The sequence below is a fragment of the Wyeomyia smithii genome, chromosome 3 (assembly GCF_029784165.1).
Source record: "Wyeomyia smithii strain HCP4-BCI-WySm-NY-G18 chromosome 3, ASM2978416v1, whole genome shotgun sequence".
NCBI lineage: Eukaryota > Metazoa > Arthropoda > Insecta > Diptera > Culicidae > Wyeomyia > Wyeomyia smithii.
In genome coordinates, this window is record NC_073696.1 from 248604473 (window position 1) to 248628640 (window position 24168).

Below are 24168 nucleotides of genomic sequence, written 5' to 3' on the forward strand. Positions count from 1 at the left end.
ACGTCCGGTTGTTTGAATTTTCATTTGCAGTATCGTAAGATTTGTCATTCAAGGCCTTAACACAATGGATACGTTGCGGCTGCGTTTGCGGCAATTTGACAGTTAGCCCATACATTTACTGTCACATTGACGTCAACGCAACGCAACGTATCCATTCTGTTTGGGCCATCACTGTCTCTGTTTTTAACAAATTTATATAGCAAAATTGCATTTGTCGAATAACGTTTGCGGTAAAAAAAATGGACAAAAATTGCCGATTTTTCATGGGTTTACCTTCAATCGTACTGACGAAACTACTCATGCATCATCAATCATAGTAACCCATGAGTTAGCAAAAAAAAATTGACAGCCCTATCAGTCAAACTCTAACTGTGATGGCGAAAAAAGTGAAGCTACTCCGTTCAGAAGTGTGCGCGTTCAAAGAACGGTACCCCGCCGCGTCAAAAACGGACATCGTGCGGCACTTTGTGGACCCCGGGTATGTCGGTTTTGGCATCTACAACATCTTGACACTATTGGACAACGATCAGAGCATCGAAAGAAAGCCCGACTCCGGACGGCCAACGACCCTGAGCGACAAGAAGCTTCCAAGGAATGCTAAGGAGGAAGACCGAGGGAAAAGTGGCTAAATCGCTGCGTGCACTTGGCAGAGAGATTGGTGCGTGCTCTAAAACAGTGAAAAAGCATCTGGAGAACATGGACATACATGCAGGAAGCGGCAGTCCCGTCCACTGGTCTTGGAGCTGCAGGCAATGACGCAGCGACAGCGGTTGAAGATGGTCAAGTCAATTTTCCCGGCGAATCGCGACGCGGCAGTGGTATTGGACGACTAGACCTATCTCACCCTGGATGGCAACGACTAGCAGAGCTCTCCGTATTTTACCTCCCCCACGAAGGAAGTGAGCATCGAGGTAAGGTTTATTTCACAGACCAAGTTCCCCAAGAAGGTGCGGCTGTTGCTGTCAATCAGCGAGAAAGGGATGTCAAAATTGCTCTTCTTTCGCTCCGGGCTGGCCGTGAACGGGGAAATTTATAGCACGAACAGGGTTGCCACATTTAAATCTGTGTTTTCCCTTGAAAAAATCTGAACATCTGTATCTGGAACGAAAATATCTGTAAAAAAAATCTGTGTTGTTTAAACACAAAGAACTTTGTATTTTTTGAGTTTTTATGGTACATAAACGAAATTTGTAGCTTAAAACGTGTGAGGAGTTGGAAATATGTTCAATTTGCTAAAAAAAATTAATGTCAATTTCTAAAAAACGAGCGGGGGCCTAGTGTGGTTGGTAACGTCGCCGTCAACCACGCTCGATGCCTGGGTTCGAATCCCACCGCCGACATAGGTGTCGATGGTTGTGAGGTGGCGTGATCCACTCACAATCAACCCAACTGGTCTAGATTCAATCCTAGCCGACACCGGGAGATTTCCTGAGGCGAAAAATCTCTGGGATCACGCCTTCCATCGCATGAGGAAGTAAAGCCGTTGGCGCCGGTCCGTTAATAAACGGGTCGTGAGTTAGGGTCCTGGGTGTGGAGTCGCCTCCCTGGGCGTCGGTGATTGGCCACAACAGTGGCGGAACTAGACCGACGGAAAATAAACGAGAATAAAAAAAAAAAAAAAAATCGAAAAATCTGTAAATCTGTACTTTTCGACGAAAATCTGTATATCTGTATATACAGATTCTGTACCGTTACTTCGGCCAAAAATCTGTAAAATACAGATTAATCTGTACATGTGGCATCCCTGAGTACGAAGTGCCTGACAGAAGTTGCGTCGTTCATCAAGAAATACCATAAGCGCGAAGACACGGTGTTCTGGCCAGATTTGACGTCGGCCAACAATTCGAAGCGATCGTTGGAGAAGATGGAGCGGCTGAATATTGATGTGGTACCGAAGTCGGCTAATCCGCTCAATGTCCCCCAGCTGCTTCCCATCGAGAATTTCTGGGCAAATTTGAAGCGCAAGATCTATTCCAACAATTTTGTCTCGAAAACGGAGGAGGAATTAAAAAAAACGAAGAAAGAGCTTAAAAACATGGCTACACGCATGTTTTCGTCCGCCATGGCGAATGTTCCGGTTAACTGTCGGAAGGCTGCACGCAAGGACGTAATATTTTTTGTGAGGAAGCTAACATGACAACCTTCCATGGGAAATTTATCCAACTCTATTATCTGTCATAGTTTTTTTTTTTCATCGCCATCTGAAATAGTTTTTTTTTCATCATCTGAAAAAAAATTTTTCACCGCAAACGTTAGCTGTCAAATTAAAATACTTATCGATAATATCGATAAAAGTCTCGGAATTATCGATTGTTATCGATGTCCGTTCTGGGCGATATTTCCCATCACTAAACAACATTGCTTTTCATTACGCATTTTTCAAATCCGCTTTCTGTCGTGTTCATTACATCCTTTCGTTTTCAACGTCATTCGCGAGTAATCGCGACAGTTTTTTTCTGCTGCTAGCTCCAACAAACAAAATATGAAACAGGGAACACGAAAGCGTTCATCTGGTGTGTTTTGCCACATGGGCTGCGATAGGGTTGTTACGAACAGAGTACAGACTTTTTGGGTTAAAAAGATTTTGAGCAGATTTAGGTACCTACTATTTTTATTGGATAAAAAAAGTTTGATTGGTGTTAAGCGTTTAGTTAACTTTTAGCTTTTTTAAGAGATTTAAAAAAAATTTGACTTATTCAGTGAAACTAGTAAACTGTGAACCTAAAAAGGTGTATTCTAAGTCGAGCTAACAGACTAAAAACTAATTTGTAAAATTAGTTTTTTTTCTCATTAACGTTTTGTAGAAGAAAAAATAAAAATTCAACATCAGTAACAGTTGGCACACTTAGTTTGTTTTACCGAAATCTACATATTTTTACTGGGTTTTTGGTAATAAATTTGTTTAACGAGGATTCGGTTAAAATGTCACTTTTCCTGGAATGCCAAAAAATGCGGATTATTTCGTAAACCTCGCCGAACTGTCCGTCAATAACCGCTTTTCATGCCAATTAACTTGCAAATTTTCGTCACCTATTAATAGCCGTTCTGTAATACTTAATTTGGTTTTTTTTTGGTAACCTTAAAAGAAAGACATTAATTAAACTTAAGGTGGAGCTGTGCGGAAGCCACAAATAACCGACTTCGAATTTCAAAAGCATTGTTCAACTCACTTAAGTGTTCATAGTTCCCCTTTTCAAGAACAAGTACAATTCTGTCTTATTAACCTAAAATGATGTTCGAGCTATCAAACTATAATCAACAAACCAAAGAAGCAGTCAAAATGAATCGGAACGTGGTCGCAATCACCTCGAATTTTTTAAGCTAATTTTCTCTTGAATTAAAACCAACTATATGCGTGAAACTTTAATCGATTGTTTACACCGTCTGCGCATATCTAGGGAAGCTATTTGAGCGCTGTTTATTAAGTGGAAGCTGAGTTTTTTACGCTCAAAGTCGTGAAGAGTAATGAAAACCCAACCTTGAAATTGAAATTGTATGAATAAAAGCCACAATTCTGATTCACTAGCTCGAAATGATCCAGATTCGGGGTTCCCAGGTCTTTTGCTTGGCAGAGAATATTGGGCATGGCACTTGCATTTTCGAATAAATGGAAAAATTGAGCAGGTTTTTCTCATTGGAACAAAAATGCAAATACTTCGCCAAATATTTTGATTTGAAAACAGTGTTCCATCGAGCAAAAGATCTGAGCATCTAGCAGAAAAGGAAAATTTGTTTATTAAGGTTGGTTCTTGTTTTTCTCGAAAACGCCAAGAAACACTTGCAAAAACTTCGTTGAGCACGATATAGGAACCCCTGACCTAGATTATAAAAAAAAACTAAAACGTATCTTAAGATGAAAAAAATTGAAAATGAAAACAATTATAAATAGTTAAACAGGTTTTGGGAATGGGTCCAATAAATAAATGAATAAATTAAAAGCAGTTGAGATCAGAAAGAAATAATAAATAAATGATGTCATGTTAGTACCTCTAAAAACTTAAAAAAAAATAACTATAAACCAGAAAAAAATCAATGAACACTCCAGTAAATATAACTTGAAACATCAGAAAAGACTGAAAAGGCTGATCAAAATCTCTGAAAGCAGGAAAAAAACAACAATAATGGATAATAATAGACGCTCTAATTAGAAATGCCTCTTAGGTAAAGAAGAATTAAAAAAATATATATTGAAAATTTCTCTGAAAAAACGGATAAAAGAACTAGGTGTTCCGAACAAATTTAAGGGGTTATATACTAGAGATGGTCGGGTTTTGCTTTTTTCAAACCCGGACCTGACCCGTACCCGAATTTTTTTTTCGGTTGAAACCCGAGCCCGACCCGAACCCGAAACTTTTTTCTTCGATCAAACCCGAACCCGCCCCGAAACCGAAAATTTTATTTGTGTAGAACCCGAACCCGACCCGAACCCGAAACTCTGAAACCCGACCCGAACCCGAGATTTTTTTTGGGGGGTTGATTTTTTGTACCAATTTGAGGCTGCCCTGAAGCTTTAAGCTTCGAAGTATTGATTTTTACTGTTGCATGAAATTATACATCATTATCTAATGAAAATACTTGTTTTATATAGTCGCGTCTCGGGTTTTCAGGCCTAAACCCGACATTTTCAAACCCGAACACGACTCGAACCCGAAAATTTTTTTCCCAGCAAACCCGAACCTTGACCCGTACCCGACACCTTTAAAAATTTTCAAGCCCGACCCGAACCCGACACTTTCAAAAATTTTCAAACCCGAGCCCGACCCGAACCCGACGAGTACGGGTCGGGTTCGGGTTTGAAAACCCGAAACCCGACCATCTCTATTATATACCTTTTAAGTTTTCAAAAAACCGGAAAAAAATTTATTACATTATCTTCAAATACAACATCTTGAGAACATTTCCACAAGTTTTCAAAAAAGATCTGAGCAATAGGAAGAAAGCTAGAGCGATTTGCAACGCGCCTCGCCACAACCGCATAAGCTAAACTTGAAACTTTACACGCGATTAACTCGGAATAGTTTTTTCCGGAAAATGACTTTGCCGGGATCCTGATTGCGGGAAAACTACTGAACCGATTTCCTTGAAAAATTTTTAAAAGTTATATTAGCGAGAGCAAAAAACGACGAAAATGAATTGATTTTTTTTCATAAATAAATGAATTGAATTTAGCCAAGAGCGCTGTTAATGAAAGAAAAGTGCGAAGCAGAATTGATTCCAAATTTAGCTCCAGTGGATCCATAGATGGATGAAAATGAAGACAAAACTAAGTCCAAATTGAGCTTAGTGCCTTAAACAGTTAAAACAAAGTTTGTGAAAAATCATTTTAAATTACCCTGAAAAAACTCAAAAATATCTCAGCCGACGAAAGAAAACGCAAAAAAAAAGAAATATATCTTATTTTACCTGAAATTCTTGCTCGGCATGTCTAAAGAACCTTACCAAAAAAAACTAAGATGCCAAATTTATCAAAAATAAAGCAGACAACGACTCTAAAACCGAACAGCTGTAGAATTTTTATTGCAGGCTAATATATAATTTTCTGGTGGATTTTATTCTGGTAGTTGGAAAAAATATTGTGTCCACGTGGACAATATTATTACCCCGTCTCTCCCTAATGTGGACTAGCCCGTGAACAAGCCCTACTACACTCTAAGTTGACCACGTGGAATATAGACGGCCCCTTGAGAGAACTGATGCAACTGATAATTTATGTTAATCAATTTCACCAAAGTTGTATCCAACACAAAAACTCTTAAGCCTTTTGACTCGTCGCGAGCTTCGATGCTGGAAGCCTGACCGATTAATTAAGTTGCACAATTTAAAATTTATAATCAGATTCGTTTCGTTAACCCATTCTCGGCGTTATTGGGAATGATGGATATATGCTTTCCACTAACTAATTATACAATAATACGAATTAAATAATCAAATAATCCTGAAATAATGGATTGCCAGGTGATAAACCACTACTGTCAGTGCAGAAAAAAGACAAGCATAATTAATTTTAACTGCAAGATACAGTTGTTTGTATCCAGGCAAAAATTGTCACTTCATTTTGTAATAAAACAATCGTTAATGTAGTTTTAGGCAGATTGACATATGATAAAAATTGTAAATAATCGTTCATCTCAACCGCACTGTTACAACAATTTCCACATTTTTCTGTACAATAATTAATTAGAATTTCTGTAAACTCTACTTCTTAACGTAAGATGTATATCTGGATCGCGTATATATGTGTCGTCATCGAGTCTCAACGGTCAATACACATTGAATAACCCTACAAGAAAAAACTAAGATTATTTTTAAAAACTAAGATTATTTTTAATGAAGATAGAAAAGCACAACTTAACTATTTGTGGTTGAAATAACCAATTCAAATAAAGTTCTGAGTTTTTACTTACAGATAAATATTGTTCACAAAACTATGGCTGTTATCGGTAAATTATTTTGACGACGGCTTAGCTCTCCCAAATTTCATCGCGCTGTTTAGCGGCAAGAAGTTTTCGTTCTAGAATTAAATATAAATCAAATTATAATAACAGTTCGTCTACATCATTTGACACCGGGTACCTTTAGCTTCCCGCAAAACACGCCGTTCATTTTCGCGTTCCTCCGGGGCAGTTTTCAGCCGCACACCAAGAGCGGTGGTTACCAGTCGTCTAGCGAGGGCCGCACAAGTCTCCGGTCGGGCTCTGTACGGTTGCAGTGAACTGGAGCACTTGCGAGCCTTAGAGCGAGATTCTACCGTAGCTTCGGCTAGCGGTTTCAGCTTCACAAACGTGTGGCCGTTGGCAAGAACCTCGGCAGCTGGAAATGTATCATATCAGTAAGCAAATAAACTAGTCCTAAACATCGACCAATGTTCTTACCGATTTTGGAACTACTAAACACAGCCAGAGCGTGAGTGTCATCTACCCACTTGATATCGAAACCAGATTCTTTGTACTGCGAGAAAAGCATCATGAGATCCTGCGTTTTGAATTCCACCGGGAAATTCGAAACTTCCAATACATGGGGAAATTCTTCCTCGTTCAGGGCAGCCTGTTTCGATTGGTACAACTGAAAAGAACAAAACAATATCATTTTTGTGCTTAGCGTTAGTGTGAGTATCATATGACAGCTACCTTATAGTCCGTTCGAGGAAGCTCGATGGAAACCTTCCCCACCGCTGACGTCAGCTCTTCCATCAACTTTGGATTGAGACAGTCTCCGTTGTCATCGTAAATCGACTCCCAGTCATCTTCCTCCGGGTTTAGCTCTCTCGCAGGACCTTCCGATTTTACTGTACCGTTGCTGATCTGCACGGCATTGGATTGTTCCTGTTCTGCAATCTCCAGTACATCGGAGGCGAAGGTTTGCTTGATGATTCTTCGATTGCTTCGGTTAATCTCCTTGGAAGCCCGCCTCAGTTCCTTTTCATCCTTATCAAGCTTCTCTGTTGTGCCTGCAGAGCTCTCGGCCGATACGCCTATAATCAATGGCGTGCCAGTCGCAGTAGCTGGCGACTGTTTGGGAGGTCGTTGCTTGTTGGATTTGTTCATACTGTCCACAACTCTCGGATTTGTACTTCCGTTTAACTCAGTTAAAATGCTACCACCGTTAGAGCGTTCCTTTCTAGACTCTTTCTTACTGGGAGGTTTCGTTATCAGATCGCCGTCTTGAGTGGTAATTGTGTGTTCTCGTGGTGCTTCTTCCGATTTTTGTTTTTTCAATGTTATTGCCTGGTAGATCGTACCAGCCGCGGGTAAACTGTCCTCTACACTATGACTACGGCTTTTAAAATTTACCGAACTAGAATATTCGCTGCTGGCTCGGGAATCACTTGGCAAGTGATTCTCTATCACAGAGTTGCAACCGCCTGGAGGCGGTTTATCTTTAGCTTTGGATTTCGAATCTTTTTCGCTGTGGTGGTTACTGCTGCGCTCCTTTTTGCTGGTCGCTTTTGGTAACGAACTGCTGGTAACTGGAGGACCTAACGAGGGATAAATGGGCCCGGAGGTGGATCCGCTCGTGAATACCTCGGTTGTAGTGGTGCTAAAGGAACCGTTATTGGAAGCGGCACAGGTTTGTCCCTGCTGTACGGTAACCGGCGGAGTGGTTAGACTTCGGCGGGCCCGTGGAATGTAGACAGCACGGTCCGGGCGACGTTCGCGGTGCGATCGAGCGGTTCTGTGGAAAGGTAAAATGAAGAGAGAGAGGGGTTTAGAGATAAGGATCTATAAATAGTTATCAATAGATTAAGATGTGTTGACACTTGCAAGTGTTGTTAAAAATATTAATTTATTAATTCTGATTCGGTTGGAATCAGTAAACTTCTTGGGAAATTTATAATTACTACCTTGAGTAATTTAGTGTTAATAATATTAAAGGTATAAAAACTTATGATTATTATTTACGTCGTCAAAGATAGATATCAAAATTGTCCAAAGATAGATATCAAATTTAATTTCTCTGGTTTCCCCTGAAATATAAAATGATTTGTCTTATGTTTTTTTTAGTATATACTCAGAATGCACAACGTAGACGACGCAGCTCTAAAAAACAGTGAGAAAAGTATTCGATTAGCTTGGACTTGAACGACTCTGCTCATTTCGTAGTTGGTCTTCCGTCTTTGAGCTGAGCTAGTGAAGTTGCACAGAGAAACACCGTAAGATGGCTAATTTTGGAATAATTTACCATCTTCAAAGTAAATTCCGGAATCCGCGTAAAACAAAACTGCGTGAATTTCGGAATCCGCGTAAAAAAAACCGCGTAAATTCCGGCATCCGCGTAAAAAAACCAGCGTTTATTCTGCAATCTGAGTGGAGAGGAACCGAAATCCGAGCAAAAAAAACATACCGCATAAATTTCGGAATCCGCGTAAAAATCCGTGTTAATTCCGGAATCCGCGTAAAATAAGCCGCGTAAAAAATAACGCGTAAAAAGCGACCTTAGTGTACAATAATTCTGTAGCGATAACGGCACCGGCTACGTACTTACGACAGGTTAGGGAAGGGAAGCAGGCAGGTTAGGGAAGGAAGTGTTACAATCTTTGTTGCCCGAGACCGAGTTTCCCTTTGTATCTCTAACGACTGTAACGGAATGGAAAGTTACTTTTGTCACCGTGGTTGGAAAGTGACCGAATTTTATATTTTTATCCTTAGGTACATCTACGCCTCATTTCCTAGTTAGTTATCGAGTAACGGCAAATTGAAATTGAAATTGCAATTGATGAAAAGCAAACGTGAAATTTCGGTTTTCGAAATTTTTTTTTATGCCAAATGACTTAAAAACGCATGAAACGTCGAAAATTGGTGTCATCTGAAATTTTTTTTTTGCCAAAATTTACTCTTTGGGACTAAGTAGTTTTTCCAATTGTGGAAGGATGAGTTCAAAATGATTGGAATTTATCTTTTGAAATTGATCACTAGTCTCTCGAAATAGCTTGTATAATGATATACACTATAACTAGCATCGAATACATTATGTTTCATTGGGGTGGTTCATTTATTCGGCAGAGGGTGGTTCATAATATTGTGAAAAATGAGTATAAAATAAAAAAGCACTTCGGGTCGTTTGATTGGTGTGACGTCTTCGACAAAGTTGTAGATAATAATTCGGTCTTTCCAAAAAAATTACACTCAAAATATTATTCGTTTAAAAGTTCAAAAGAAAGATTAAAAATTAATTATTCAAAAGGGGTCATTTTTAAAAAACTTGATTTTTTTAATAAAACCTACGAAAGATTACCAAAACAATGAAACCAGTCCGTTCATATAAAAATCAAGAAAAATAAGTTATCATTTTTTGAAAAAAAAAATATTTAAAAAAAAAAAATTTTCAGTTATTTTTTTTAAAAGGCATATTTTTTTGGAAGGACAAAATATTATCTACAACTTTGCCGAAGACACTATGCCGTTTCGACTGTAGACATATTTTTAATTTCCAATAGAGCACTCTATGAGGAATCAAGAATATTTCTACAGTCAAAACGGTTTATTTGATTGGCATAGTGTATCTGGCAAAGTTGTAAAAAATAATTTCGTTCTTCCAAAACAAATGTACCCTGTGAAAAAAAAATAAATTTAAAAAATATAACTTTTTTTCTGATTTCTCCATGGCCGGTTGCGTTGCTCAGGAAAACTTTCGTAGTTTTTATAAAAAAATCAGTTTTTTTTGAATGGGCTGTTTTCAATAATTAATTTATAACTTTCTTTTTTTTTTAAATTAGTAATTTGTTTTTTGAGTGTATATTTTTTTGAAAAACAAAACTATTATCTACAACTTTGCCGAAGATGTCACACCGCTCAAACGAACCGTGTTGGCTCTAAAAATTTTTGTAATGATCAATACCTATCCGAAATAGCATTTTCCAATAGCTTTTCAAAAATGAGTTGTGTTTCAATAAATGAAACCAATAGCACAACATGGCATCTTTTGCCTATAAAAACGTCTATGCAAAGTTTCAGCCAATGGGCACGTTCACGTTCTGATGATGTAAACTTGACAGAAAATATATGGTCGAACTGTCAAAACGACGCAAACCCAGAAACAACGAGTCAATTTTGATGCGTGTCTGATTGAGATCCCTATACTCTCATTATCACTGAATAACATCGATACAGTCTTTTGTCCGATTATATAAACCAGAGCACTGTGTGTTCAATCAAGTGTTGGCAAAGGACATTATTGTGGTAAATAAAACGAATAAATTGTCTGATACAACATTCGAAAGACGAGTGCAAATGTCTTAGAGAGTAGATTTTTCAATCAAAGTAATATAACATATTCCATCAGTTCCCACCGTTTCATTTAAAAGTTTAAGACATTCGGAATCGGAAACATTTTTCAAATATTAAAATTCCATGTACCTCCCGTGTGTGATTTTGCAAATGACATGAAAGCATTCAACATTTTCCACGAGACACAATCTCAATTTTGGTTGAGATAATTTTTTTTTTTGCACAGAGTAGTTTGATACATTATCTAAATTTGGTTTGTAATATTTTGCCATTTTACTTAAAATTTTTCCAATTCAACATTGCCACCCTAACGACAATGATATAACAAATATTATATTTTCAGGAATTTTTCTATTGGTATTCAGTGAAAAGTAATTTTTTTTACTTTATACTCATTTTTACACAATATTATGAACCACCCTATGTCGAATAAATGAACCACCCTAATGCTAGTTATAGTGTATATCATTATACAAGCTATTTCGAGAGACTAGTGATCAATTTCAAAAGATAAATTCTGAACATTTTGAACTCCGCCTTCCACAACGATCCGATTAAAAAAAAAACAAATAGTAGAATATGCCTTTTATGCTTAAACAAATATGTTCTAGCGCTAATAAATCATTTAAACAAGCATCGCGTCAACAGTTCCTGATTTCCCTAATCGAAAAACGCCGGCACAACAAACGGGTGCATTCTCATGAATTTCTCGTATTTGTGCGTCTTGAACCAACGGGGAAAGGGGAATGTGCCTACATTATATTATCCCCAAATAAAGATTTGATAAAGACTTCTATAATTAAATATAATAATTGTTTCTGCTATGGAAGATTAATAACCGAGATCTTCCTGTTCCATCTTGCATGTTATAGTTCATTTTACACGCTACTATAACGCAGAGTGAACAGCAATAGAAAATTGGAACTGAAAATTTTTATCAGTATTTTAATAATTCTACTGTCTGAATGACATTCGTATTACTTTTTACAAAGTTTTTATTTCTTAACTTTCCATAACTCACCTTTTATGGTGATGCATTGATAATTTGTATCAATTTATATTTTCAGCGGCACAAAGCAGCACAACAACCACTACTAAAATGTCGTGAATTAGTCTCATAATTAATAATCTATTTTTTTAGCACAACATAACGAACACTTTCTGTATGTTTTACGATTTTTTTCTTTTTCTTTTTTTTCATATTTGTATTGAAATTTGAAAATTTTAACTAGGTTTCTCACTCTCCTCAATATATGGAAAGATCAGAGTGAATATTTTCCGCTTACTTCTTGCCCAGCATGAGCGTTGCGTGTAATATTTTTTTTTGCACCATACTTTTTCATTCTGCTTTGTACTGTATTTCTGCCGTTCGCAGAAAAATTAATACACTTGCTGCTTGCACCACAACTGAACAAAACAAGAGTGGTGAATCACGCTAGTGAGAATATACAGAAGTACACTGTGGTACTCATTGTGCGACGGGCGGCTGAATTTATTTTTTTAAGTTTAAAGATGCAAAGCAAACGAAATCAACTTTCCTATCTAGATGCTCCCACCAATTAATATATGCTATGAGACAAACAGTTAATGAACTGCAGTGCGCTGTGTTGTGTAGTTATTGCACGAGATTTTCGTGTGAGAAAGCTCACACCAGTTTATTATCTCTTTGGAAAAAGAGATATTTCATAGCTACTACTCTTCAAGCAAGTGCGTCGCTTTGTTCACCAGTGTGTAAGCGGCTATTTTCGCAATGAAAGATATTCTTCTACACGCTAGTGGTTCTTTGAAGAGAAATGACAAGCCTGATTTTAGCTACGGAAAAGACAGTCAACCGATTACCGAGATTATCTTTTCATGCCTAATACTTCGTATTGTATTGTAGTGTGTTCTGAATCACGGTCCCTTTCGTGATTTTTGTAGGGATACAGAGGTATACTCGGTTTCTAAAAAGCAAAGACTCCTTTCGTATTATCGGTTTCGTACAGCACTTGTGCGGCTCGAAGTTCACAGTTTCGAGAGAAACATGTTTTAAAACTAGCGCTTAAAATTAACTTTTTCGTTGCCTCGAAAATTCTAAGTTTTTCGGCTTTATAAGGTACGGGCAGTTATTTATGGAAATAAATGCATGTGCTGTCGCGTGAATTCTGAAATTTTATTTAAAAACAATGTCCCCAAATTTCTGACAAAAACTTCGTAGTTTTGCAATTAGCGTAAAGATACATAAATTCGAGTTTACGTACATTCTAATGTTTCGCAGTTACATAGTAAATGCTCCGAGGTTTCTTTATCTAGGTTACAGAAGCGACAGGCGTCAACTTGCAAGTAACCTAGCTGTTTAAAGTGATATTAACTCTAGCAGTGACCCGTTACAAGGCCACTGAACGTACAAACATCTTTTTTGGAAGTATTGAGTAGTCGCCGGGTTACTGTTTTATTAGGTGATATAAATCTTCTGATTCATTGTTTTTCCAAATGTCATCTATCCTTAGTTTCCCCCACTTTGTAAGCTTTATTTTGAGATCTTACAATATGGTTTTGGTTCTGGTTCCGCTCTGTCATATCCTTCAATACCACAATGCCCAGGTATCCAGAATAGGCTCACTTTACTATTGCTGGCCGCCTGCTGGAGCAATTGAATACAATTTCAAACCAAAATTAGAGATCAGGAAGTGGGTTTCAGTGCTTTCAGCGCAGCTTAACTATTCGAAAATATACATTAGGGTGACAATATGTGTGAAAAAAATTTCATCATTGAATTTCAAAAACCGGCTATGTACATTTTGTTTATTGGCCCAAAAAAATTAGCTGTTCAAAATTTCAGTTCAATCGGCCATGTTTTAGACGTGTCTCAAAGCGCTTGGAGTTGTGATTTATCTACCCTCGAGAATCTACCATCCTTGACCTAATAATGCATAAAACATCGAGATACTGTGTTATCTCGAAAAAAGTTTTTGGCTAAAAATCGACCTTCTAAGACTTAGTCGTTTTCTGGGCAACCGAAAGCTTAATATGGAATATCCAATAACTGGCTTCTAAAATGACTCACAACTTATTCTAAGTCAGACGTATTTTTTTAATGTTCATTAGGTATCGTACTCGATTTTCGTTGGGGTGGTTCAATTATTTTTTTACTAGGGTGGTTCAAAAAACAATTAGAATGAACTTTATTGTTATTGAATAGGAAAGAGCAATTTTAGTAGGAAACTTATGTCATTAACATTGCGTTACCTGCGCCATGACAAGCAATTTTTTTAAATGGGAAATTACAAAGAGTATTGAACAAAACATAAGAACGCGTGTGATGGAAAATTAAGAGGTTAGGTTGCTATTTTCCTTTGAGTGTAATAAAATTTCATGATTTTCGTAGTTGCCACCACCCTTATGGAAACTAGTAGGTCGATCTTTGTGGTACAGCAAGTATAAGATGTCAAGTAGGCAAATAATATGAACATTGTTCCTAGACCAGTTTAAATTGAATTTTGATTGATTTTGGTACCAGCCTAGTAAAAAAATAATGAACCACCCCAATTGAAATCAAGTTCAAGATACCTAATGAACATTAAAGTAATTTACATCTGATTTTGAACGACGGGTCATTTTAGAAGCCAGTTCTGAAATATTGAGCCTTCGGTTGGCTAGAAAACGGCCCAGAAAGTCGATTTTCGGCCAAAAATTTTTCATCCAGATTACACCAGATCTCAACGTTTTATGCATTTTACGTCGTTTGGCATAAAAAAAGTTTAGATTTTTCGAGTCACTTGAAGGGAATAGTCGTTGAAAGTTATACTGCCTATCCATCCAGCCTTCCTGAGTTAACAGCGCATTGATCTTGAAGTTTTTAAGAATACTAAGGTAAAAAAAACTATTCTGTTCTTTGTTGCCTTAGTGCGTTCTTCTCAGTTTCCAATTGAGTCCTAATGCCTATAGAGCAAGATCGCGCCAAATGACCTATGGTCGAATATCGACCATTTTTGATTTGAATGAAACTTTGCACACGTATTTGGCTTAGCAAACTGAGCATTTTTCACAGATGGAGAGATTTTTTACACCCATGAGTTACATTCTAAAAGGGCGTATGCCTTTTGACATAGGTTTTATTCGAAGCATTGTAGCCCAGAAACCGTTGGTTGTATAGAAAAACTGTCTGAGAATGGGTTGTAGGGAATTAAAAATGCACCATAAAAAAATATACACTGTACAAAAAAAAAATTTTTTTACCAAAAAAAATTAAAAACAAACATTAAATTTCAATTAGAAAAAAGGGTTGAATTTTTTTTATTTTTTTTTTAACTTGATGTTAATACGCAACTTTCAAAAAAAAGTCCAGGATGGAGAAATGAAAAATATTTTTTTCATGGTAGATTAATTTTTTTATAAAAATTCCAATTTAAACATTTTTCAAAATATTTGTATTCTGATGATTTTAAAAGATGCAGAGAGTCATTTTGAATCAAAAAGCTCTTGGTAGTAAACATTCTAAAGGCATCGGTTTTCGAGTTATTTTAAATTTAAGCTCGAAAAATTATTAATATTTCGGAAAATACACGTTTTTCTTAATTTGTCCATTGTTCTCCAGCAAAAACCCTACGTTCATTGGAATGCTTGATCAAAAATATACAATTCATTCTTTGACAACAAAACGATTGGATAAATAACTCAAGCGCTAAACCTTAGACTACCTACACGTTCCCCCTTGCCGAATGTTTTATAAAAAAATATGTTTGTCGTGCGACACTACCTACTTGTTTACTAAACTGTTTGTAAAGTACGAAACCAATAACTACTGGGTTACCTATAATATCTGTTTTCTTATATAAATACGATTGCACCTCTCCAGATGTGTTAGTAACAGTTTGCATTTTGTGAAGATGAATAAAGTGAAAATGGAATACACCAAGCCCAAATGCTGTAAACCCTTTCCTGATCATCGGTGCTCATCAAGCTTACGCAAATTAAACGAAAACGGTATTGCAAAATTTAAAACATAGAACAGTCAAGCTCATTTTAATACGTCTTTATCAATTTGTGATTCGTGTAGTTATTGGAATGATAGTCAAGCCACCATTCATCCCTTCGTTGTTTACTATTCAGAATCTGGAACACTTAAGAATATCAGCTTCATCATAATATCGGAAGTACTCCATCATGATACTGTTGCGGTTCAGGTGTTCATTGCCAAATTAATGAGTTTTTTGAAAACAACAATAGAGTTGAAAAAAGCGATATTAATGTCTGATGGAGCTGCCTCACAATATAAAAATAGAAAAAAAAAAAGCAAGTCTTTGCAAGTTCAAAACAAAATATAACGTCGATACAGAGTGGCATTTTTTGCGACTTCTCATGGTAAAAGCCCATGCGATGCAATTGGTGGCATATTAAAACGAATGGCAGAAAATGCAAGTTTAGCTAAAGAACATGAACATCCCATTACAAGCGCAAAAGAATTGTATGATTGGTCTAATCAGCAAAATAATAAAAATTAATCAAAAATGTCATTAAGATGGGTAACATATGAAGAATATGAACAAGGAGTGACAGAATGGAGCAATATTTTAAAAAAATCTTTAATAATAGCTGCCACACAAAAGTATTACTCTTTTGTTCCGATTTCAGAAAATAAGATACAAACGAAGCTGTTTTCAAAAGATAACGAATCATTTACTTATGATGTATATAAAATATAAGGTGAAACTAAAACTCTGTAAAGTATCTATGTCATAAAAAAATATGTTCCTAAGATAATAAAACTCGAAAATAAATATTCGATTCTTAAATATATTTATAACACTTAGAACATTTAACTCTTTTCTTGAGAACCGTTCGCCCAATTGTTTTGTTGTCAAAGAATGAATTGTATATTTTTGATCAAGCATTCCAATGAACGTATGGTTTTTGCTGGAAAACAATGGACAAATTAAGAAAAACGTGTATTTCCCTAAATAATTATATTTTTTCGAGCTTAAATTAGAAATAACTCGAAAACCGATGCCTTTAGAATATTTACTACTAACAGCTTTTTGATTCAAAATGACTCTCTGCATCTTTTAAAATCATCAGAATACAAATATTTTGAAAAATGTTTGAATTAGAATTTTAATAAAAAAATTAATCTACCATAAAAAAATTATTTTTCATTTCTCCATCCTGTACTTTTTTTTAAAAGTTGCGTATTAACGTCAAGTTTCTTTAGAAAAAAAAATTCAACTCTTTTTTTTTAAATTGAAATTTAATGTTTGTTTTTAATTATTTTTGGTCAAAAAAAATTTTTTTTGTACAGTGGATATTTTTTTTATGATGCATTTTCGATTCGCTACAACTCATTCTCAGACAGTTTTTCTATACAACCAACGGTTTCTGGGCTACAATGCTTCGAATAAAACCTATGCCAAAAGGCATACGCCCTTTTAGAATGTAACTCATGGGTGTAAAAAATCTCTCCATCTGTGAAAAATGCTCAGTTTGCTAAGCCAAATACGTGTGCAAAGTTTCATTCAAATCAGAAATGGTCGATTAAATTTTCGCGTATTTCCAAGCGATTTGAAATGATTTTGCTCTAAACTAGTTTTCATATATCATTTGAAAAAGATAAGTTTCTTGAGCGAAATGTGACTTTTAAAACATATTTATCGTTGTCCTTCGATTTTCAAATGAAGAATTAAAAAACTGGTCGAAATGTTTTAAATTACAGCTCGCCACGTACGTAAGACGTAAGATTTCTTGAGCAGTTTTTGTAGTTTTTGTTTTGCAGAATTGTACTTCGAATTGCTCCCGTGATGGAAATTGTACCAAGACTGTGCAACTTTTCCAGTTTTTTCTGAGCATACTTAACATTTACCTTTGGCCACCATGCAAGGGACGCATATGTTATTCTGTGTCTAGCGACAGCCGTATAGATCCAGTGGATAATTTTAGGCTTCAATCCCTATTTCCTATCAAAGTTTTTTTACTAATTCATAAGCCACTTGTAGCCTTACTTATTGCTTTTCTAGGTGTAAGTTCCAGTTTAATTTGCTATTTTATTTAATCTAGAATTATTCCTAAATAATTGATTTCTAGAGAAAGTTATAATTTCAATCCATTGAGACACAAATAAGAAAATTTATTGATAGTCCCTCCTTTTCCCACAAAATTTTAGTTAAATTTAGAGCATGTTGAACTTTATCTCTGATTCGTTCTCATATTTTCCACGAACTAGGTACTCCAAAACCTTGTGATTACTTCACCAGCTCATCAACCACTAAAAACCACAACTTTCTTACTGTGACTTTTAAGGTTTCATGATTGCAAGTTATTCCTCTTTTTTTTGTAATATTTCAAATATCCAATCAACGATAGTTATGTCGAAGTTACGTATCATAACACCTTTCATCGAATTATGAGATGCATTATTAAATGCGCCTTCAATGTCGAGAAACGCAGAGATGATCTCTTTGACTTTAAATGATTTTTCAATTTTTGATAGTATAGATAGTGTAAGAAATATTTGTGTTAACTCCAAACAACAAGTAATTTTCGAAATCTGCGTACAAGTTACGAATACAAATAGAATTCATCACGAGTAAAACGAGAGAAAACAAATTAAAAAAATTCAATTCGCATTTTCAAACACTACAAGGTTTTAACATTATAAGGTTCCTCTTGCTTCTGAGGGTGTTTGACGCTACATATTTTATTGTCCATCGTTTCAATAGCATTCAAACTTGCCAATTTTTCTACAAAATATTTTTTTAAATATTTCTATTTTAGACCTCGATAGCTATTTCCTGGATTTAGAAATTTAGAGTTTCCCATTAGGACCTTCTAAAGTTTCAATCTTAGACCGAAATCGACATCGGTTTCTTCTCAAGTTGAAAATAGCTTTGCAACGTTTAAGGTGAAACGGTATTGAATCGACAAACGGCAACTTATAGCGAATTTCTTTATTCCACTGTGTGCGGGCAAAACTACCGAGGAATTATAAAACGTCATCGCCATTAACGACGCAAGTAAGAAAGAGATGCCAGATATTTGTTTACGAACTTAGCACGTGCGGTGGTGGGTTGAAGCTGACAAATTTTACAGTGCGCTTCGGGCAGCACGGCAGGTCAAAACTGGGTCAAAATCGAGCGAATAAAGAAGGGTTTTGACAGCAGTTAGTGCGCTTCCAGGTCAAAACGAGGTGAGCTGGTGGAATAAAGAAATTCGCTATTAGGAGCCACCACTTCGAATTTTCAGAAGCACAAGTCTCGGAAATAGATAACACATGAAAACGCTATTTCATGTTCGCTTCACCGCAGCAAACATAAACAGCGTTTTTTACTTCTGAAAATTCAAAGTGGTGGCTTGAAGTCGGCTTTTTGTGGATTCAATACTAAAAAATTATTATACTTGAGGTAAAATAAACATAAGAAAACTTTCGGGACTAAAACACGGAATAGTTCGTGACATTTTATAAAACTTCAAAAAGACTAATCAATCATTTTCACCATTGATGATCCTCAAGATGTTTTTGTTTCCTCTCTTCAGAACTGCCCCTAGTATAAAGGTGGCAGGTATAGTTAATTCCATTTTTGTTTGCTACTCTCGAGTTGCCTTAAAGTTATAAATGATAGGCACTGTTTATTAGGCTGCCTATAAAATGTTCCCTCTAAACCATTAATCTGATTAAACCGCAATCAAGCAATAAAGTACCATGTAATTGCACATCTCATTTGTCAGTTACCATCGATGGCCTTAATCCTCACATACCTAGTGCTGCCTGCTGTAATCTGGCACCCCTGACTAGTGGCCGCAACGGAGCTATCGACTGGCTGTTGCTGCTGTGGGGACGACTCGGTTTTACTATCACTGCTACTGCTACTACTGTGGTGTTTATTGTTATTGTTACTATCGGCTAGTGGTTCCGTTGCATCAGCGGCATCTACTGTGGCCTGCTGGTTGCCCCGGATATTAACTATTTTCCGTAAAGCACTATTTGGATTGTTTGCACACGGACAGTGGCGCTCGCTGTCAGTGGAGCAACTATGCTTGCCTTCACTTGCTGGCTTTAGCTGGCCGCTTTCAGCTGTTGCTGGATCACCAGGCGATTGAGCTGCCGGAGGAAATGTCACATACTGCTGCTGATAGCTGTAATCGTTTGGGTTTTCGCAGGCAGCCGGTGGTGCAAGCTGGATGGCACTCTCCGATAGTTTTAATGTTTTCCTGACAGCCGGTGGTCGATAGATTCCTACGGTGGAAAATTTTCCGCCTGCAGTGGAAGGTGGTGACGACGCTAGCGGGGGGGCTGTAATGAAGAGACAAAGACAGAAGTTGTAATTAGCTTGTCGAGGTTAATCACTGATGTTATAGAGCGTATTCAGGTAGTATTATGAGAATAACCATACATTTAGGTCGGCCAATGTTTTAGTCATTAGAAAGGTATCTCCTTTTCTTTTCATTTTGCAACGACCACCACAACATTGCCAAATGTATGGTTTCGCATCGGTACGAACAAAACAAATGTTTAAATTGGTAAGCAACACGCGGTCTGAGAGTGCCGCAACTCCTCATTAACTCTTTCGAATGTGAGCAGAGCTTAAGGTCGATGCAAAATGCCCGTGCGATTCGCTCGGGTGATGTAACGCCGGCCGTTCGCTGCATCGTTGATCAACGACGATTTTAAAGGCCACGAGGAGATTGACTCCAATAGCTTGCAAAAGAGCAAACCTCCGCGACGACGCAGCAAAACCGAGTAAATGGCATCATAGCCTGAGGGGTGCGAGCAAAGCAAAAGTCGGAAAGTGTTTTAAGGTCATCATTTAAATAATAGTGGCGCGCGAGCGCCAGCACCGATCGGCTTAACCGGTTGGAGTGAGGCGAAGCGCAGCACACAAATTTGATCACACCAATCACGAATGTGGGTTATGTTTTTGTTTTGCTATTGGAATCACCACCAGTTTTGGCACTCGGAGCAGCAGCATAGCACCGCGCTGGGTACGTTTTGGAAGCAGCGACTGCTGTCGCGATTGTAAGCGATGCCCCAAGGTTACCGGCACCGCCGCACAACGATTATACGGAGGTGAATAGCATCAGCGATACTATTGTGTGTAGTGGAAATTGACACCGGTTTCTTTTTTCATGAATACGGATCAAGTTCAACTGATATCGGCCCATCGTTGCATGTGTGTGGTCCGTGGGTACGTGATACCTAGATATAGAAAATTTGGATGGGTAACAAAACTGCATGAACAAAACTAGATCAATACTAGTTCATACTAAAAAATACTTGAGGAATCGTTTATATTAGATTATCAACATCGAAATATAGATTAACTGAGACCAGCAACTAGAATGTTTACTACCTAGTACAGTCAAGTTTGCAGGATACTGAACGATGTTGCTAAAGAAATTGAAATCAACCAGGATCATAGAGGACTATACACATTTGTGTAAAAAATACGTGCTTTTTTACTTGCAAAATGAGATAACAATCGACACACTGAACCAAACGGGAACAACCACCTTAATAGAAGGTCAAGACAGCTTAATCCGTTGGCAACGACATGGCATCGTTTTTCTGGGATGCGCGTGGGATAGTTTTTATTAAATATCTTTAATTGGGAAAATTCTTACAGTTGGTCTCAAGGTACGTTGTTGTCGTTAGCAATGCTGGCAAAAATCAAAATGCCACACTGAGTAGCAAAGGAAATTGCGTAACTTTTTCTCTTCAGAATGTTGGCTGTGTATGGCAGTTAGAAAAAAAGCCAACAATTTATTAGTAAAGTTAGCTCAGAGCAGCATCTGACGAGAGTCGAGTATTGACTGAGCTATTAAAAAATTGCGTTACTGCGTGTAACCGAGTTTTCTATTTACTAAGGTCGCGGAAAGCAACTGGAATAAAAGAACTGATGAACGATCAACGTTGTTCTCCATCGATACGTACGCTATTTTCCGGAGAATTTTCTTGGTTCGGTTGGTTTTCCATTAGCTAGTTCTGCGGTGTGTTATTTATAGAACGAGGCGCACATCCTTTTCACACAGTAGAAAAGAATACAAATACGGTTGAGATAACTAATATCTTTATACCCTGACGCGCGCATATTTTTGAAACTGAACATTTTCCGAATAACAAACCTTTTTTTCTGGATATATTTTTAAATATATAAACTCATAGATTGATTAAACCAATAATAGATGTCTTATATGATGACTTTGAAAAGTTTCTCATTGTATTAGGTACATTTAAACGATGTCTGTGTTAGAGTAGCAACGACATCAAAATGACAAAGCATGCTAAACAAAAAATTTAATAATTTCGGAAAGATTTAAAAACTGTATTTTATAATTATTGACACAATAGCCACTTTTGTCGATTTTTGATTTGGGATTTTATTTCAAATCAGTTTCAAAAATATCATATTCTACATTAAACTTGGAAGCCAAAAGAACAAAACTTGAGAAGTAGAAGTTTTAACATTTTTATACTAATCAACCATCTTTCGACAATGTTAACACTGTCTAGTAGATAAAAGATTTCTGTGCAAAACCAGTGTCTGATACTCGATACTAAAAGCGGAAATTAAATTACAATCTGGAGTTCCACAACGGTCCATTCACCAGTCAGTATGCTATGACCATCTACGATACGAAAGACTTTAACTGTGAAGAACGATGCAAGCCCAGAGCAACATCTAACCAACGAGGGTCGAGTAATGACTGAGCTATTAAAAAATTCTTTCGTAGGAAGATCGATGGGTTTCACCAACTTAAAAAAGTACTGCTACGATAAACTATGAGACGATGAGAACATAGTGCTGAATCGATACGTATGCTATCTTTTTGGTCAGGTTGGCTTAGTTTGCTTGTCTAGTATTCTCAACTATGCGACATACCAACTAATGTTGCTACATTATAGAATTTGCTACATTATATAATTGCTACATATTCCACTGTTGTGTTGTGTTTGCAAATTTTTACTTTTTGAAAAAAAAAAAACGAGATATCCGCGTGAGCCCGATTTGAAAAAAAAAACTGCACAGAGGATTGTTCATGTTCAGGAGCAAAATGCACAAAAGAGAAGCATTTCACATTTGGGGAGTAAGAGGAAATGGTTGCTCTCGTGAGTTTTTTGTCGAGCCAAATGAGAAGAATTTTAGAAGATTTTCTTGGTATTACAAGTTCCTCGGTTCACAAAAATAACTGGAGAACAACGAACTCTAAACAGATGATTGGTAGAATCAAGAGATGCATTCGAAAAATCGATATAAACATCCATTATCATGGAAAAACTTCGTCGGTAAGCCGGTTGTTATTTTTTTTCGTTGATAATCAATTAATTAATTAATGTATCTTTATGAGAACTGCAGTATATCTACTTTTGTTGAAAGCAATAGATAAAAATAACCCAAAATTTTAGTTGTCACCCGTTAACATTGTGAACAATAACAAAAAGAAAAGAAAATGGAGTTGGTTCTTATATTGAGAGTTTCCAACATTTTTTACATAAACAAAGACAATCATTTATGTCCTTCTCTCCACACACATGAAAATTATTCTCTCGCTCAATTATGCATATTACTCGCTATCCCGGTTTAATCGCAATTTACTGAGAACTCAGTAAAATAAATGTATTAGAATATAGAAACCATGATTCAGTAACACTTTCGAGATATTTTGTGCCAAAATTTCAGTAAGATTGAACCGAGATTTTACACAGATGACATTCGTGATTAGAAAGGACATTTTCGCTAATTTACTAGGTCTAAAGTATATGAGCATAATTTTTCTTCGTGTTTTGTTAGAGAGATTGATGAAATTCTTGAAAATTTCAGTTTTAAAAATCAATGCATGATGGTAATTTTCTCGAAAATAAAACTGGTTGCAACCTAGGGTAACGGGGGTATTTTGGCCAGCTTTGGGAAGTGTTCGCACAGTTCAATAAAAACAAACACAATTTTTCAACATAAATACCTACTCTATTATACCATTGTTAAAAGCTAAGTGTCTATTTTAATATACACCGTTCAACAATGCAATATATTGAAAAATATCCTAGAAATATCAAAATTTCTACGAAGTACTAAAAACATATTTTGGTCCCCCAAATTTTTACTTTGGCCCACCTTTATATCTACAGACGTGTATGGAAATAGTTCGGACTAATTATATTAAAGATCATCATCGGTATTTTTAGAGCAAAAATAGTGGGTTTGAGGAGAACATTCTTCTGCTGTGAATTTTTGTAAATTTAGGTATCTAAAAATGAAATGATTTGGCTTATAGCGGTTTGACAAGCATTCTCATCTAATTTTATATCGTTAAATGTGATAAATTAAGAAGTAATTACCTGTAAATTGTCACAAGCTGCTTCTTTGTTCACGTGCAACGGGCGAACGGTAATCAAAGAGATGTCAAAACTTGGCATGGCCAAAATATGTTTGCTTCAGAAAGAGGCAAACATATTTCGGTCATGCGTTTAACCACTTTT

The 24168-nt window shown here is 36.5% G+C and overlaps 1 protein-coding gene across 2 annotated transcripts in view; it reads right to left on the reverse strand.

Moving 5' to 3' along the window:
- Positions 1-5998: 5998 nt before the first annotated feature.
- Positions 5999-24168, reverse strand: part of LOC129727904 (coiled-coil domain-containing protein R3HCC1L) — a 70897-nt gene continuing 52727 nt past the window's right edge. For both annotated transcript variants that reach the window (XM_055686177.1, XM_055686178.1), the window contains 6 exons: positions 19452-19986; positions 7128-8172; positions 6873-7062; positions 6574-6810; positions 6405-6511; positions 5999-6280 (listed from right to left, as the gene is read on the reverse strand). In XM_055686177.1, the coding sequence (XP_055542152.1) occupies positions 6462-6511; positions 6574-6810; positions 6873-7062; positions 7128-8172; positions 19452-19986 (2057 nt within the window). In that variant the 3' untranslated portion in view covers positions 5999-6280; positions 6405-6461. The remainder of the gene's footprint in view (positions 6281-6404; positions 6512-6573; positions 6811-6872; positions 7063-7127; positions 8173-19451; positions 19987-24168) is intronic.